The sequence below is a fragment of the Microtus pennsylvanicus genome, chromosome 4, assembly GCF_037038515.1.
Source record: "Microtus pennsylvanicus isolate mMicPen1 chromosome 4, mMicPen1.hap1, whole genome shotgun sequence".
Lineage (NCBI taxonomy): Eukaryota > Metazoa > Chordata > Mammalia > Rodentia > Cricetidae > Microtus > Microtus pennsylvanicus.
Genome location: NC_134582.1, coordinates 113,248,460 through 113,262,818, shown reverse-complemented (window position 1 = coordinate 113,262,818; position 14,359 = coordinate 113,248,460). Strand labels below are relative to the sequence as shown.

General features: G+C 42.0%; 1 protein-coding gene across 5 annotated transcripts; it reads right to left on the bottom strand.

Moving 5' to 3' along the window:
• Positions 1-2,566: 2,566 nt before the first annotated feature.
• Positions 2,567-14,148, bottom strand: Ggps1 (geranylgeranyl diphosphate synthase 1). Of its 5 annotated transcripts, none has more exons than XM_075970182.1 (4): positions 13,928-14,148; positions 7,213-7,305; positions 4,545-4,615; positions 2,567-3,824 (listed from the first exon to the last, which is right to left on the bottom strand). In XM_075970182.1, the coding sequence occupies exons 2-4, from the start codon at positions 7,280-7,282 to the stop codon at positions 3,063-3,065; spliced, it is 903 nt and encodes a 300-aa protein (XP_075826297.1). In that variant the 5' UTR covers positions 7,283-7,305; positions 13,928-14,148; the 3' UTR covers positions 2,567-3,062. The 5 variants fall into 5 exon arrangements, with proteins under 5 accessions (XP_075826297.1, XP_075826296.1, XP_075826300.1 ...); XM_075970181.1 differs by having other exon boundaries at positions 13,918-14,139; XM_075970185.1 differs by lacking the exon at positions 4,545-4,615 and having other exon boundaries at positions 13,918-14,139.
• Positions 14,149-14,359: the final 211 nt, after the last annotated feature.

Genomic DNA, 14,359 nt, shown 5'->3' with positions numbered 1-14,359 from the left:
TTCAGAAGTTGGGGGGGACTATTGCAGAGGAGGTGGGAGATCTGCCTTCCTTGGAGGAAGGGGGGGGAGGTTGGGAGTGTGTAGAGCTTCTCTTAAAGGGACAGAGTACCCAGCTGATAGACCAGGTCAACAGATTATAACAGTTAGCCTACTGGGTGGTCAGGTTGAGGAAATAAAATGTCAACTATATTAAATATGAACTCACATACTGTAGGGGCCATCACTGAGCTTTTTTTCTATATTTGAAACTTTTGAGTCTCACTACATTGCCTTGTCTGGCCTGAAACTCTATTTAGACTAGATCATTGAGATCTGCCGGCTTCTGCCACCTGAGTGCTGGGATTAAAGATGTATAAATATACATTTCTTTCCTCTTTCTCACAGCACATGGTTTAACCATAGGATAATTCCTAAGGATTACAGCCTGGGACAGGGCAAGGCCCTCAGGGGTAGGAAGGGAAAGGAATCTTGAGCTGGAGCTCCTTTGGCCTAAGGCTTCAGGACAAACTCTTTAAAAAAACCAGGTTAGTCTCAGTCCACTATTCAGCCAGTAAGGACCTCGAACTTTTGATTTCAATTTCCCATCCTAAATGCTAAGATTGTAGGCATGTGCCACCACCTCATCTGGTTTACAATTTTTTGTTTTTTTTTTGTTTTTTTTGAGATAGAAGGCAGACGACTAGAAGGCAGATTTGAAGTAAAAGTGAAGAAAGTCAGGAGACTCCACATCTGAAAGCTGGAGAATGGAAAAAGATACTAGAGGACAATGGATTGGTAGGTGACGGATCCCCCTTTCTGTTCGGAAAGGAAGATGAAAGAAACAATCCAGGTTTCTCAGGAGGGGAGGCAGCCAGGAAAACATTCCCTAAAAGCACTCAGTGACACAGGGAACAAAAGAATGCAGATGACTAGGTCCAGTTCGAACTGGCGGGAAGACTTCTGAAGAGCTCCTGGGGGCAATGACAGGGGACAGAAGTTAGAGGAGGAGGAGGAAGGAAAGTGTAAGAGAAAACAGCTGAGCAACGATCTTGTTAGAGCCAGGACTGGACTGGAATCCCAGCTACTCCAGAGGCTGAAGGATGGTAATGAGGCCACAAAGCCAGGCCTCATCTTAAGGAAATAAAAATCTTGCTGAGTCAAGTGATTTATGGCACTACAAGAGACTTTCATTCTTGCAGATTTGGTAAATAGAATTAATGTTCTTCTGAAGCTGCATAAAGCAGAAAATATGAAAAAGTATGTCTCAGCCAGGCAGTGGTAGAGCACACATTTAATCACAGCACTTGTAAGTTCAAGGCCAGCATGGTCTACAAAGTAAGTTCCAGGACAGCTAGGACAGTTATACAGAGAAACCTTCTCTCTCAGGGGTGGGGAGTAACAGGTCTTTGATATGGCAAAATCCAACTCTCCAAGAGGATATCAGAAGACTCTTTAGACAGAAAAAAGCATTACTATAGTACAAATCTCAGAAAATAAAACCTTTTTTTTTTTTTTTTTTTTGAGACAGGGTTTCTCTGTGTAGCTTTGGCTATCCTGGAACTCACTCTGTAGACCAGGCTGGCCTCCATGGAGCTCTGCCTCCAGAGTGCTGGGATTAAAGGCATGCACAAGTAAAATCATTTTATTAAGTGAACTGAGCTAATCATTATATTCTGGTTCTCTTCTGAATTCACAACTGTGACCACAGACCAAACAGAGGATGGACGTTTGATTACATATAGATAAAATGACTCTAATAATGTCCTTGATTTACTATTAGACATTTCTGTTACTGAAAAAGTGAAGACAAGAATGACAGAAGAACCATGGATTAGTACCAGGCCAGAAAATAAACTGATTTACACATTCTTTGTCAGGCATGGTGGGCCACACCTTTGATCCTAGTACTCGGGAGACAGGCCAGGCTGGTGGATCCTTTGATCCTTAGAGGCCAGCTAGAATTGCATTTTGAAACCTGTCTCAAGATAAAAAATAATCCTTTCTTTTTCTTTCTCCTTTTCAGACAAAGTCTCATGTAGCCCAGACTGGCCTCAAACTCATAGCTGGGAATAACCTTGAACTTCTGATCTTCCTGAGTCTCCCTCGGATTGCTTCCCAGGTACACAAAACACTTTTTCTGTCTATTTTTCTCTTTCATAGAAACAACATTATACACAGATACTAATCAGTCTGGGTCAGAAAAAAATGTTAAAAGAAAACACACATACAAAAACAGACAAAAAAATAAATTGAGACCAGGATGTGAACTTCATTAAGTGTAAAGCCTCCTTGGCAAAAAAAAAACAACAAAAAACCAAAACCAAAAAAACCCAGAATTTGTGGGGTGTTAAGGAGGGAAACAAGAAAGTGGGTAGGGAGAGTGCAGACTGCTTTCACTCTGTCTTTTCAGACTGTGGTACAGGCCTTCAATGACAACGCTGACACACTCTCAGCAGTATCATCTAGGGGAAGGCGGCAGTTCTTTGGTCTTTAGGTCACCTAGAGATTTGTCTAGGAAGTCCCTGTTTTGAACTAAAGCATCAATGAATTGGGAACCATCCATGCCATACAGTTAGGAAGCAGAAAGTTTCTTGGAAGATTAAGTCCTTTTTATTCACAAACCCAAAACACACGTGTGGTAGTACGGACAGCTGGTCACATTTAGCCTATGACATTTCTAAGACCCGTGTTTGTGGCTCCTGATAATTTCAATTTTGCATTTTAAAAAAATTAAAAAATAATCTATCTTATATGTATGTTTTGGTTACATGTATGTCTGTGTATTACGTGCATGCCTGCTGCCGGCAATTGCCAGAAGAGGCCATCAGATCATTGGAACTGGGGTTACAAATGGTGATGAACTATGTGGGCACTGGAAATTAAACCTGGGTCCTGCAGAATAGCAGTCTCTTAACCACTGAGCCATCCCTCCAGCCCTTAAGTTTGTGTTCTTATGCAAAGGGATTCTGACAATTTCACCCTCATTTACTCCTTTTGGAGACTAGTACTTAAAAAGATAAATAGGAAGCCTCTCCCCGTTTTCAACTGGAAGAAGCTATGAGTCTAAGGAAGAATGGCAACCATTATTCATTTTCCTCCGTGAACATCTTACTTAAATGCTTCACTAAAGCCACTAGCGCAGGGTTTCCACCACAGGCCTCGATTTGTTTGTAGGCTTTTGCTTCAAGCTCTCTAAGAGTGTACCGAGTATATTCAAAAGAACCTACGTCTTCCAGGTACTGCACACAGTATTTTTTAATATCTGTATTCTCTGTTCTTTGGCGCAGGATGTTCTGTACCTGGGTGCTTTCTGGCCGTGACCAGATGGCGTGAATAGTGGGGAAGGAGAATTTCCCTTCTGTCAGGTCTTCACAGAAGCTCTTGTTTTCACTGTATTCTTTGGAGTGCAGATTGGCATAATCATCTCTAATCTGGAAGAAAAGCCCAAGTGTGTCAAGCAGTGGCTTTAAATCTTCTTTATAATCAGAAAACAACTGCATGAGACCTACTGCTAGTCCAAACAATCCACCTGTCTTCTGCAACACCATGGCTTTGTACTCTTCCTCAGTGGGACAGGTGTAGGTGTCCCTCCAGTAAATATCTAAGCCTTGTCCCTGATGGAGTTCCAAAAGCTGGCGTGTGAAAAGCTTCACAGCATCCGGGTGATCCAGTGTTAAGACTTTCTCCAGGCCGAGGAAGTAGACGTAATTGGCAGAATTGATGACAGAAGGGATTCCGTAGATGCTATGTGCCACTGGAAAACCACGTCGGAGCTTTGAGTTATCTTCAATATCATCAATGAGTAAGCTGGCATTATGCAACATTTCAGTTACTTCAATGATAATCTAGAGGAAAATAACCAAAATAGAAAGAAAATTTCACTGGCATACATACATACAACACACATATGTAAAGGGATGCTTACATACAGAGATATGTAAACAAAGACTAATGTACACACATGTGTACATGCACACACAGAGGATTTTAAAAAATATTTACTTTTAATACTTTTAATTTGATGTGTATGTGAGTGAAGCTACCCTTGGAGGCCAAAGACGCTAGATTCCCCTGGATCTAGAGTTACAGGCAGTTGTGAGGTGCCTGAGGTGGGTACTGGGAATTGAACTTAGGTCTTCTGCAAGAACAGTACATGCTCTTAATTAACCTCAGAGCCATCACTCCAGCCCAGACACAGTCTCCCTATGTAACCAGCTTCTAACGGCTGGGATTCCATGTGTGTTCCACCATGGTACATGCTTGACTAAAACAGGTTGTACTTAAAGTCATTACTAAACTATTAAAGTCTCAGTTGTCTTAAGCTTTTACAACTAATAAATATTTAGCAACCTCAATAAATAATATTGCATAAACACTAACAGAATAAGGAGTATTTTTACAGGATACTTACTAATTCCTTGATTAAATGGGAAAGAAGAATAAGATTAGAATTGCCTCATGGCCGGGGATGTGACTCAGTGGCAGAGCACTTGCCCAGCATGCTCAAAGTCCAGAACTACACCAACAGCAGGACAAAACAGAGACAAAACAGACTGCCTAGATACCTGCAGTTTGTCTTCTGGAACTTTCAGCCAGTGATTAAATGCCTGTGAAAGTTTGGTTCTCACCTGTTTACCTGTAATTAAAACATAGAATATGACAAATAAAACATTATTATACTTAAAAAATAATTTTAAGAAACATTTAATTTAGTTGTGTTTGTATGCACATGCGTTTTTCATGGCACACTTGTGGGGGTCACAGGATAGCTTGCAGGAGTATGTGGGTCCTGGAGATGGAAGTCAGATGTTAGGTGCGGTGACAAGAACCTTTACCAGCTAAGTCATTTCATTAGCCTCCAAAATGTGCTTACAAGAAAAATTGAGGCCGGGTGGTGTTGGTACATGCTTTTAATCCTAACACTTGGGAGGCAGAGGCAGGCAAGATCTCTCTGAGTTCAAGGCCAACTTGGTCTACAGAATAAGTTTCAGGACAGGTTCCAAAGCTACACAGGGAAACCACGCCTCGGAAAAAAAAATTGATAAACTTGCTTCAAAACTGATCATATTTAATAAGACAGTCACATCCACATCAATCCATTTCCTTCCTTGCCGAACACCCCTCAGATTCCCCACTGTAAAGTACTTAGTGGGACTGGACCCACCCTCTTCACGTTTTCATTCAAACTACACTTGGGTGGGTGGAGAAATGGCTCAGGGTTAAAGAGCTCTTGCTGCTCTTATAGAGAACCCAAGTGTGGTCCCCAGCACCCATGTCAGGTGGCTCATAGCCATATGTAACTCTAGCTTCAGGAGACCCAATCCCTTTTTCAGTCCTCTGCGGCCACCCACACTCAGGCACACATGAATCCCACCCCAGTGCGCACGCACTCTCTCTCGCTCTCTCACACCTCTCTCTCTCTCTCTCTCTCTCTCTCTCTCTCTCTCACACACACACACACACACACACACACACACACACACACACACACACACAATTACAGGTCAAAAAGCACAGCTTTTTAAAGTAACAGCCAACAAGAAAGTCTAAACCATTTCAGGGAGTTTTAGTCTTAACTTGGAGATGGAATGGGCATTGAATTGGGGGTGGAAGGGTCATTTTTAGGAAGGTTCATTAATCTCTTTCTTTTTCTGAAAAACAAAGCTGGTTCGGGGACAATTAGCCGGCATTATCTATCACACAAAACTTCAAAGAATTTTGTGAATGAATTTCCTCATAAAATTATTTGTCAATTCCTTAAATTAAGGTTTGGAGACTAGGGCAGCTTTAGTTTACACACCCTGAGTCTAAACAAGTGCTAGCCTTTTTGTGTTGACTGGGCCACTAGTTTTCCAATGGCATTTTCTTTTTCACATGGAAAGCTTGAGAAAAATCTTTAGGTAGTAGTTGCCAGTAGAAGTTAAATTAGCTTAAACATAAAGCCATGGTAGATTAAAAAAAAAAAACCCACAACCAATTCATTTAGCACAAATATCATGCACGTCTAATACAGCAAATTCAGAACAGGGTTCAAGAAAATGGTTATAGCCGGGCGGTGGTGGCGCACGCCTTTAATCCCAGCACTCGGGAGGCAGAGGCAGGCGGATCTCTGTGAGTTCGAGACCAGCCTGGTCTACAAGAGCTAGTTCCAGGACAGGCTCCAAAACCACAGAGAAACCCTGTCTCGAAAAACCAAAAAAAAAAAAAAAAAAAAAAAAAAAAAGAAAATGGTTATATAAAAGTTAAGTTTCAGAGGCTAGAGAGATGGCTCTGTGGTTAAGAGCACTTGCTGCTCCTCCAGAAGTCCTAGGTTTGATTCCCAGCATATACAAGGTGTCTCAGAATTGTTAACTGTAACTTCAGTCCTAGAGGGACTGACCTCTAGGCTTTGGGCATACACATGGTACACAGACACACACACAGTCAAAACCTCCATACACAAATCAAAACTTAAGCCGGGCGGTGGTGGCGCATGCCTTTAATCCCAGCACTCGGGAGGCAGAGGCAGGCGGATCTCTGTGAGTTCGAGACCAGCCTGGTCTACAAGAGCTAGTTCCAGGATAGGCTCCAAAACCACAGAGAAACCCTGTCTCGAAAAACCAAAAAAAAAAAAAAAAACCAACCAAACAAAAAAATAACAAATCAAAACTTAAAAAGGGAAAGAAAATTAAGTTTCAGTCTGGGAGTTGGGTTGGGCAGATGGCTCAGTGATTATAAATGAGTGAGTTAGGGTTAAGGTCTTGCAGATGACCTGGTCTGGGTTCTAGCACCTACATCATGGGTAGCTCACAGCTGGCTGTGACTCCATCACCAGAGGATGTAACACCCTCTTCTGACCACAGGCATCTGCATGATTGTGCACATACCCTCCCCCAACAGACATGTAATTAAAAGAAAAAAGGAGTAACTTTTTAGGATTGGCCACAGCACACCTGTAATCCCAGCACTTGGAAAGCAGAGGCAGGAGGTTCACCACAAATTCCAGGCCAGCCTAGGCTACTTAATAAATTCTAGGCCAGTTTAGGAGACAAGGAGATCCTGTCTCAATAAAACAGAAAGCAAAACAAAAACATTTTCATTATATAGTCTTTGATAATTTCTCTTATAATGGTATTGCTTCAAATAGAAGGTCTCAAGGACCATTTAACTTTAACCTTTCATGTTGCTAACATTTACACAAACTCTACTCTTTAAAAACTACACTAAACAGACAATAACCGAACTCTTTGTTACCTGGTAATTGAAGTAAGTACCTATAGGGCTCTAGAAGAATTCTTTCAGCTTTCTCTTGAGTCTTCTCCATACTTTATAAATTTCAAAGCTGACCTGTTAAAAAGGAGAAATATAAAAATGATCTCAAGAATCAAATTATCTTTAAGTGTTAGATTGCAAATGAATTTTTATCAAGGTATTTTTTGAAAGACAAACATTAAATTTTATTTATATAGCAAAACATTACAGGTATAAAACCTTGAAAACATTATGTAAAGCAAAAGGAGCCAGCAACAAAAGAACATGCTGCATGATCTATTTATAGGAAATGTTCTGAATCAGGCAATCTATACAGATGGGAAAGCAGGTTAGTGGTTTCTGGCTCAGAAAAATTAAGGACTGTTACTAATGAATAATGAAGGTGTGTGCACATGCTCACACATATGCGGTATGTATGTGTGCATAGGATCAAAATGTTATTAGAATGTGGTTATGGCTGTACATTGCGTCTATACTAAAAACTACTAAATTGTAATTTTTTTTTTTCGAGACAGGGTTTCTCTGTAGCTTTGGAGCCTGTCCTGGAACTAGCTCTTGTAGCCCAGGCTGGTCTTGAACTCACAGAGATCTACCTGCCTCTGCCTCCTGAGTGCTGGGATTAAAGGTGTGCGCCACCATTGCCCAGCTCTAAATTGTAATTTTTAAAAAAGTTTCTGAAAAGTTTTATGTTGTAGCCCAGGATGGTCTCAAATTTGTGATTGCCTCATGGCTTTCAGTGCTGAAATTATAGACATGCATTATCATATCTAGCTTGTTCTGAGATAGGGTCTTACCATGATGCCCAAGTTGGCCTTGAAATTGTGGGCTTCAAGCCACCAAACCATCTTAACTATACATTTTGGATGGCGGTATATAAATTATACCAAAAATTCTTCATTCTACTGATTACACTGATCAGAATGCTGAGTTGATTTTTAAATAGTTTTCTTAGATGATTTATATTTAGTAAGCTTTCCTAGCTAATGAATCATAAAGGGTTTAAATTGTTGACATCAAAGAAATGTCAAAATAAATTCACAAAAACAGACATTTCTTTCTTTCCTTTTTTTGGGGGTGGGGGCAGGGTTTCTCTGTCTAACAGCCCTGGCTGTCCTGGAACTTCTTTGTAGACCATGCTTCAGCCTCTCAGGTACTGGGATTAAAGTTGTGTGCTACCACCACCCAGCTTAAAAAAAAACAAAACAAAAACAAAAACCAGACATTTCTATAATGATTACAAATATTCTTATTCTTTCTATATTACAAATATCCTATGAATATTAAAATAGGCTTTGTAATTTGTGAAGAACATTTTTCTCAAATTAATAAATTTTGGAGATTGTTTTAAAGATGCATTCTAATTTAGTGCAATTATTTTAAGAATTTCCTGTAGTGCTTCATTATTTTCAATTTTGCCTTTATTTCAAACTTCCTAGAATATAAACTGGGGCATATAGGTACATATGTATTTTTTGAGAGAATATGTATGTAGCCCCAGCTGGCCTTGAACTCCTGATTCCTCTGCCTCTCCTCCCAAATACTGGGATTATAGAGCATGCCACCTTGCCTTCAATCATGGTCTTTGCAGGGGGTTCCTTTACTCCTGTTTCTTTGCAAATATCTATGTCTACTTTTCTCCTTGGAGGTTCTGCTTTTCACTTTTTAAAAACGTTTTTTAAAGTTCTTATAAGGTTTCTCTATGTAACAAGATGGCTGCCCTGGAACTCACTTTTTCAGACTAGGCTGGTCTTGAAGTCAGAGATCTGCCTGCCCTGAAACTCACTTTTTTAGACCAGGCTGGCCTTTGAAGTCAGAGATCCGCCTGCCTCTGCCTTCCAAGTGCTGGATTAAAGGCTTTTCTAGTAATCACGACACCTCTGGCAAGCTTTAGGTGTTATGAGTTGTATCTCTTTTGGCCTTCAGGATCACAAGCCCTCTTCTAACCATCTTCCATAGATTCACTGTGTATTTGTAACCCTAAAACCAAATATAACATGGTTACATATGGCAGTTCAGGGTTATTGCTGGTCAAAGAGCTAGTCATATGTCACAGGTTTTGGAATTGGAAAGCACCTGTGATGGTTAGTGTTGTCAATTTGACAAGCCCTCGAAAAATCCCATGGACAAAACAACTCAAGTTGTCAGGCTCTGTGGCAAACCTTTAATCCGGAGCACTCTGCTGACTCTATATACAAGACTAATAGAAGAGCGAGTCAAGAGCTGAAAGCTATACTGACCTCTACTGTGGCATGTGGATGCTCACACATAGACAATAGCTGTGATAAACAAAAATTCTGGGTGTTCATGTGTGTGAGTGCATGTTTGTTTAGAAGTTATACACCCCTGGGTCTTCTTCAATCATTTTCTATCTTATATTTGAGACAGGGTCCATCACTGAACCCAGGCTTTGCCAACTTAGCTAGACTGGCTGGCCAATGAATTCCTGGGAAATGCTTGATCTGGCTCAGCCAAGTGCTGGGGTTAAAGATGGGGGGATGCAGAACTTGGCTCATCATGCTTCAGAGATGTTTTACTGACTACGCCATGTTTCCCACAACCTCAGTTTGTAACTTTTTTTTTTTTTTTTGGTTTTGCGAGACAGGGTTTCTCTGCGGTTTTGGAGCCTGTCCTGGAACTAGCTCTTGTAGACCAGGCTGGTCTCGAACTCACAGAGATCCTCCTGCCTCTGCCTCCCGAGTGCTGGGATTAAAGGCGTGCGCCACCGCCGCCCGGCCTTTTTTTTTTTTTTTTTTTTTTTTTTTTTTGGCGCCCGGCAGTTTGTAACTCTTTATTGAAGACAAATAACAAAAATCAAGGAATGAGAGTGATGTATTTATTGTTCAGGTTGCTCTTTAGAATCACACACACACACACACACGTTTTTATTGTTTGCTTTCTGAGGCAGGATTTCCCAATGTGGTTCAGACTCCCCTAGAATGAACAATCCTTTCTTAGTCTTCAAGTGCTGGGATTACATGTGTACCCCCATGCCCAGTGAAAAGCATGACTCAAAAAGCATTTATAACTGGGCAGTGGTGGCACACACTTTTAATCCCCGCACTTGGAGGCAGAGGCAGACAGATCTCTGTGAATTCAAGGTCAGAAACAAAGCAAGTTCTGGGGCAGCCAGAGCTGTTATACTGTTTCCTGTCTGGAAAAAAAAAGGGTATTCATTTATTTAATTTTGTATGTGTGTGTGGTTGTCTTAGTTACTGATTTATTGTTGTAAAGAGATACTATGACTGGTCCAGTGTGGTGGTGTACACTTTTAATCTCAGCACTGGAGAGGCAGACAGGGGAATCTCTGTGAGTTCAAAGCTAGTATGGTCTACATAGTTTTAAGACAGCTAAGGATACGTAGAGAGACCCTGTCTCAAAAACAAACAAACAAACGAAAAACCCCAAAAAACCCAACAATAACAACAAAAAATACATTATGACTAAGGCAACTTAGAAAAGAAATATTTAATTGGAGGCTTGCTCATAGTTTCAGAGGGTGAGTCCATGAACATGATGACGGAGATCTGGCAGCAAGCAGGCAGGCATGCATGGCACTGGAGCAGTAGCTGAGAGCTTACATCTTATCCAGAAGCCTGAGACAGAAAGCTAACCAGGGATGGCATGGGCCTTTGAAACCTCAAAGTCTACCTCTAGTGACATACTTTCTCCAAGTCCACACCTCCTAATCCTTCCCAAAACAATTCCACCAACTTGGGGGGGGGGTGTCATTCTCATTTAAACCACCACAGTGGTGTATGCGGAACCTTGAGATTGACATTGGGTAATTTCTTTAATCTTCCTACCTCAAGTTTTGAAATAGAGTCTTTTACTGAAGCTATAGTTTGCTGGTTTGGCTAGACTGACTGGCTAGCAAGCCCCAGAGATCCCCCAGTCTTTGCCTCTCCACTGCTGGGATTACACGTATTTGCAGCCATATCCAGCTACATAGATACCAGGAATAAACACAGGTCCTCGTGACTTCACAGCAAACACTTTACCATTCTCCAGTCTCAAGAGTCCATTTTTTGGTAGTTAATTCTTAATACTAATAATAATAACTCACAGACACACAAAAATCAGCAACCCACCAAAGCAGTACAGCAATATGAATTCAGAGAGTAACATCTTAAATAGAAAATTTCTAGCCAAATGTAGTAAAACATCTTTGTAATCCCAGCAGTTGGGAAAGGGCAGAAAGATCACGAGTTCAGGGCCGGTTTGGGCCACATGACATGTCTCAATCCCTTACTTCCTAAGGTAAAGTTCTCCATTAGCCTTGACCAGCAGTTACTGTTAAGAAGAACTTTACAAGGAAAAGAATGGTCACAAAATATTTTGAAATATTTCAAAAAGCAACTTAGCAATGTTTTTTTCTCCCCCAAGATGGGTTTGCTATGTATTCTAGACTGGCCTGGAACTCTCTTCCTGGAGAGGTGGGACATGGGATGACAGTTGTGAATATTGAACATGTTACTCTGATTTTAGAGGTTAAAGATAAAGAAGATGCAAAGAAGAAAGACAAATAATGTTGGCAACGGATCATTGAAACATATGGTAAAAAATATCTGTTCTTTTTCGTTTTGGTGAAGTCTGCAGCCTTGCATTTGCTACCATTAAACTAAATATTAGTCTACCATTAAACTAAATCCTCAAGTCTCCAAACCATCTTCTATACACTCCTTTTTTTTTTTTTTTGGTTTTTCGAGACAGGGTTTCTCTGTAGCTTTGGAGCCTGTCCTGGAGCTAGCTCTTGTAGACCAGGCTGGTCTCGAACTCACAGAGATCCGCTTGCCTCTGCCTCCCGAGTGCTGGGATTAAAGGCGTGTGCCACCACCGCCCGGCTAGGCTCCTCTTTTTAAATGGCTAGCAGCCATTTCTCCTCAATTAGGGTGGCAGCCAAATGCATGCTGCTATCTTGTTAGTATTCTGGAAAACACCTTTGACCTAACTTAAAATAACAAAGTCACCTTCAAGAATTTGCCCCTGGATCAATAGCAGGTATATTCTGCACAGAAATTAAGAATGACATATCCTTTAACTATTGAAGTGTTGTCTGTTTTCCCGACCTCCCAACAGGGTTTCTCTGTGTAACAGAGCAAGGCTTCCCTGAAACTCACTTTGTAGACTAGGCTGGCCTCCAACACAGAGATCGCCTGCCTCTGCCTTCTGAAATACTGAAGTTGTTTAAAAAATCTTTAATATTTCTCTACTAGTGATGAATTAAAAAAGTATTTCATTTGCTCATTCACAGTTTAACAGTACTCATATAAATCAATTGATGCTCCCTTCCCAGAAAGTATTTACACATAGTATTCACTGTGGCGGAGAAACACGAGAACATCAGTGTTTGTAAGTACTGGAAGTCCATCTGCTCTGCACTTTCTTTAGAGTCTAAGGCAGTTTAAGAGTTCTATATATTTTTGACTTTTTCTTATAGCTAGAATTTTCAGCTTTTCATGACTACACTGAAATTTAAGTGCTAAGTGGCATGAACTCAGTTACTCTTATGTGGACTCACAATAGAATGCTTCAGTGTGAACCTGACACCATTTTCCTACTCTCAAAAGCTGTGGAAATGTATTCGAAGACTGGATTAGTGAATATTTATGCAACCAGATCATTTCCCTTGTTGAAATACTATTGCAGCTGCCTCTCTGATCTTCCTCCATTTTCTTTTTCTTGAGGCAGGGTTTGTGTGGCCTAAGATAGCCTGGAACTCGAGTAGATCAGGCTGGCCTTGGAATGTGTCAGCACCACAGTGCTAAACTCCTCTACTTTTGGGTGAGTTCTTTTAGCAATTCAAGTTGGGAATCTAAGATATCTTGTTGTTCACTGGACCCTAAGAGCAGATAAAACCTGTTTTATCTATTTATTTTTTTTCTGGTGACAGGGTTGTGCTGTGTAGTCTAAGCTGGCCTAAAATATACAGTAATCCTCTAGATCTAGTCTCCAGGGTGCTGGATTAATCTTCCTAACGTCTTTGGGCCTCAGTCTTCATACTGGGAAAGCCTTCTCTTGAAACGGGTTTCCAAACACGTTCTTTCTGGACCCTCCTTTCCTTTAGGCTCTTCCCTTAGTAACTTGTGATTTCTTGAGCCAAGCTCTATCCTTACTCCCTCCGGAAAACCTCTCTATATTTCCCTAAGCCAAAACTCTAATTCACATCCTCCCATCACGCTTCACTTTGTCTGACCAGCTGCGTTCAGGAAGTTGCACAAGGTCCACCCGGAGGACTTTCCACCCGAGGACTGAATGAACGCTTCTCCCAACACCTCAGAGGATAAACTCAGCACATCGTCCGCATACAAATATGGAAAATTCCATGTAGAGTATTTCTCTCTTTTTTATAGGCACGCTCTGGCTTGAAACTGGCTAAACAGATATGGGCCACCGAGAAACATAGCTGTGATGCGCCCAGCAAGACCCTTTTTCACTCCAAGCTCGCGGAGTGAAGACTCTGAGGGTTAAGGGCTCCACACCGATAGTGGAGTAATAAGCTCAGAGGCAGGCTTCTCCCCTGAGCCGCATCGGTGCCCCTTCCGCTCCTCGGAGCCCCTCTGCCTCCCCCGCGACCCAGCACCCTGGCCGCCAGTCACCCTAAGCCGGGTCAGCATCCGGGTCTTCTCCCTCCTTTCTTCCTCCTCCTCGGTACCGCCCCCCCCCCCCCCCCCCCCCGCGCCGCCTCGCCGCTGCTCACGGTTCCACGATGATCTCAGACTTCAAGCCGCCGGTCCAAGACTAGCAGTGCCCACATCAACTTCTCTCTTTATAGTTCAGACCCCGGCTCTTCCCGAGGCCTCCTTGGAGCCCTCCCCCTACTTCACCACAGAAATCTCCGCCCTCCTTAGCGGCCAGCGACGCCGCATTACTCGGTGCAAGAAAATACGCCATCCCTGTCACACTGCGCAGGCGTTGTATGCCACCTCCCCTCTGCCTTATGGCCGCGCCCCCTTCCCCTCCCCGCTCTTGTCGAACGCAGGCAAGCGGCATTGCGGTTTTGGTAGTTCTTAAGTCCGGGAGTATGCCAATTGGTCCGGAAGAGTGGACTACAAATCCCAGGGAGCATTGAGGCATAACTTTCTGTTTCCATAGAACTGGTGGGAAAATGGCGTCGTTGTTTGCATCGCTC

What these genes read in the sequence shown, in the direction of transcription:
- Ggps1 (XM_075970182.1), bottom strand. Translation starts at nt 7,282, where the DNA reads ATGGAGAAGACTCAAGAGAAAGCTGAAAGAATTCTTCTAGAGCCCTAT. An exon ending in GTACTTACTTCAATTACCAG is followed by an intron (nt 4,616 to 7,212) that starts GTAACAAAGAGT and finishes TTTTAATTACAG; the next exon opens with GTAAACAGGTGAGAACCAAA. An exon ending in TTCCAGAAGACAAACTGCAG is followed by an intron (nt 3,825 to 4,544) that starts GTATCTAGGCAG and finishes ATTTTCCTCTAG; the next exon opens with ATTATCATTGAAGTAACTGA.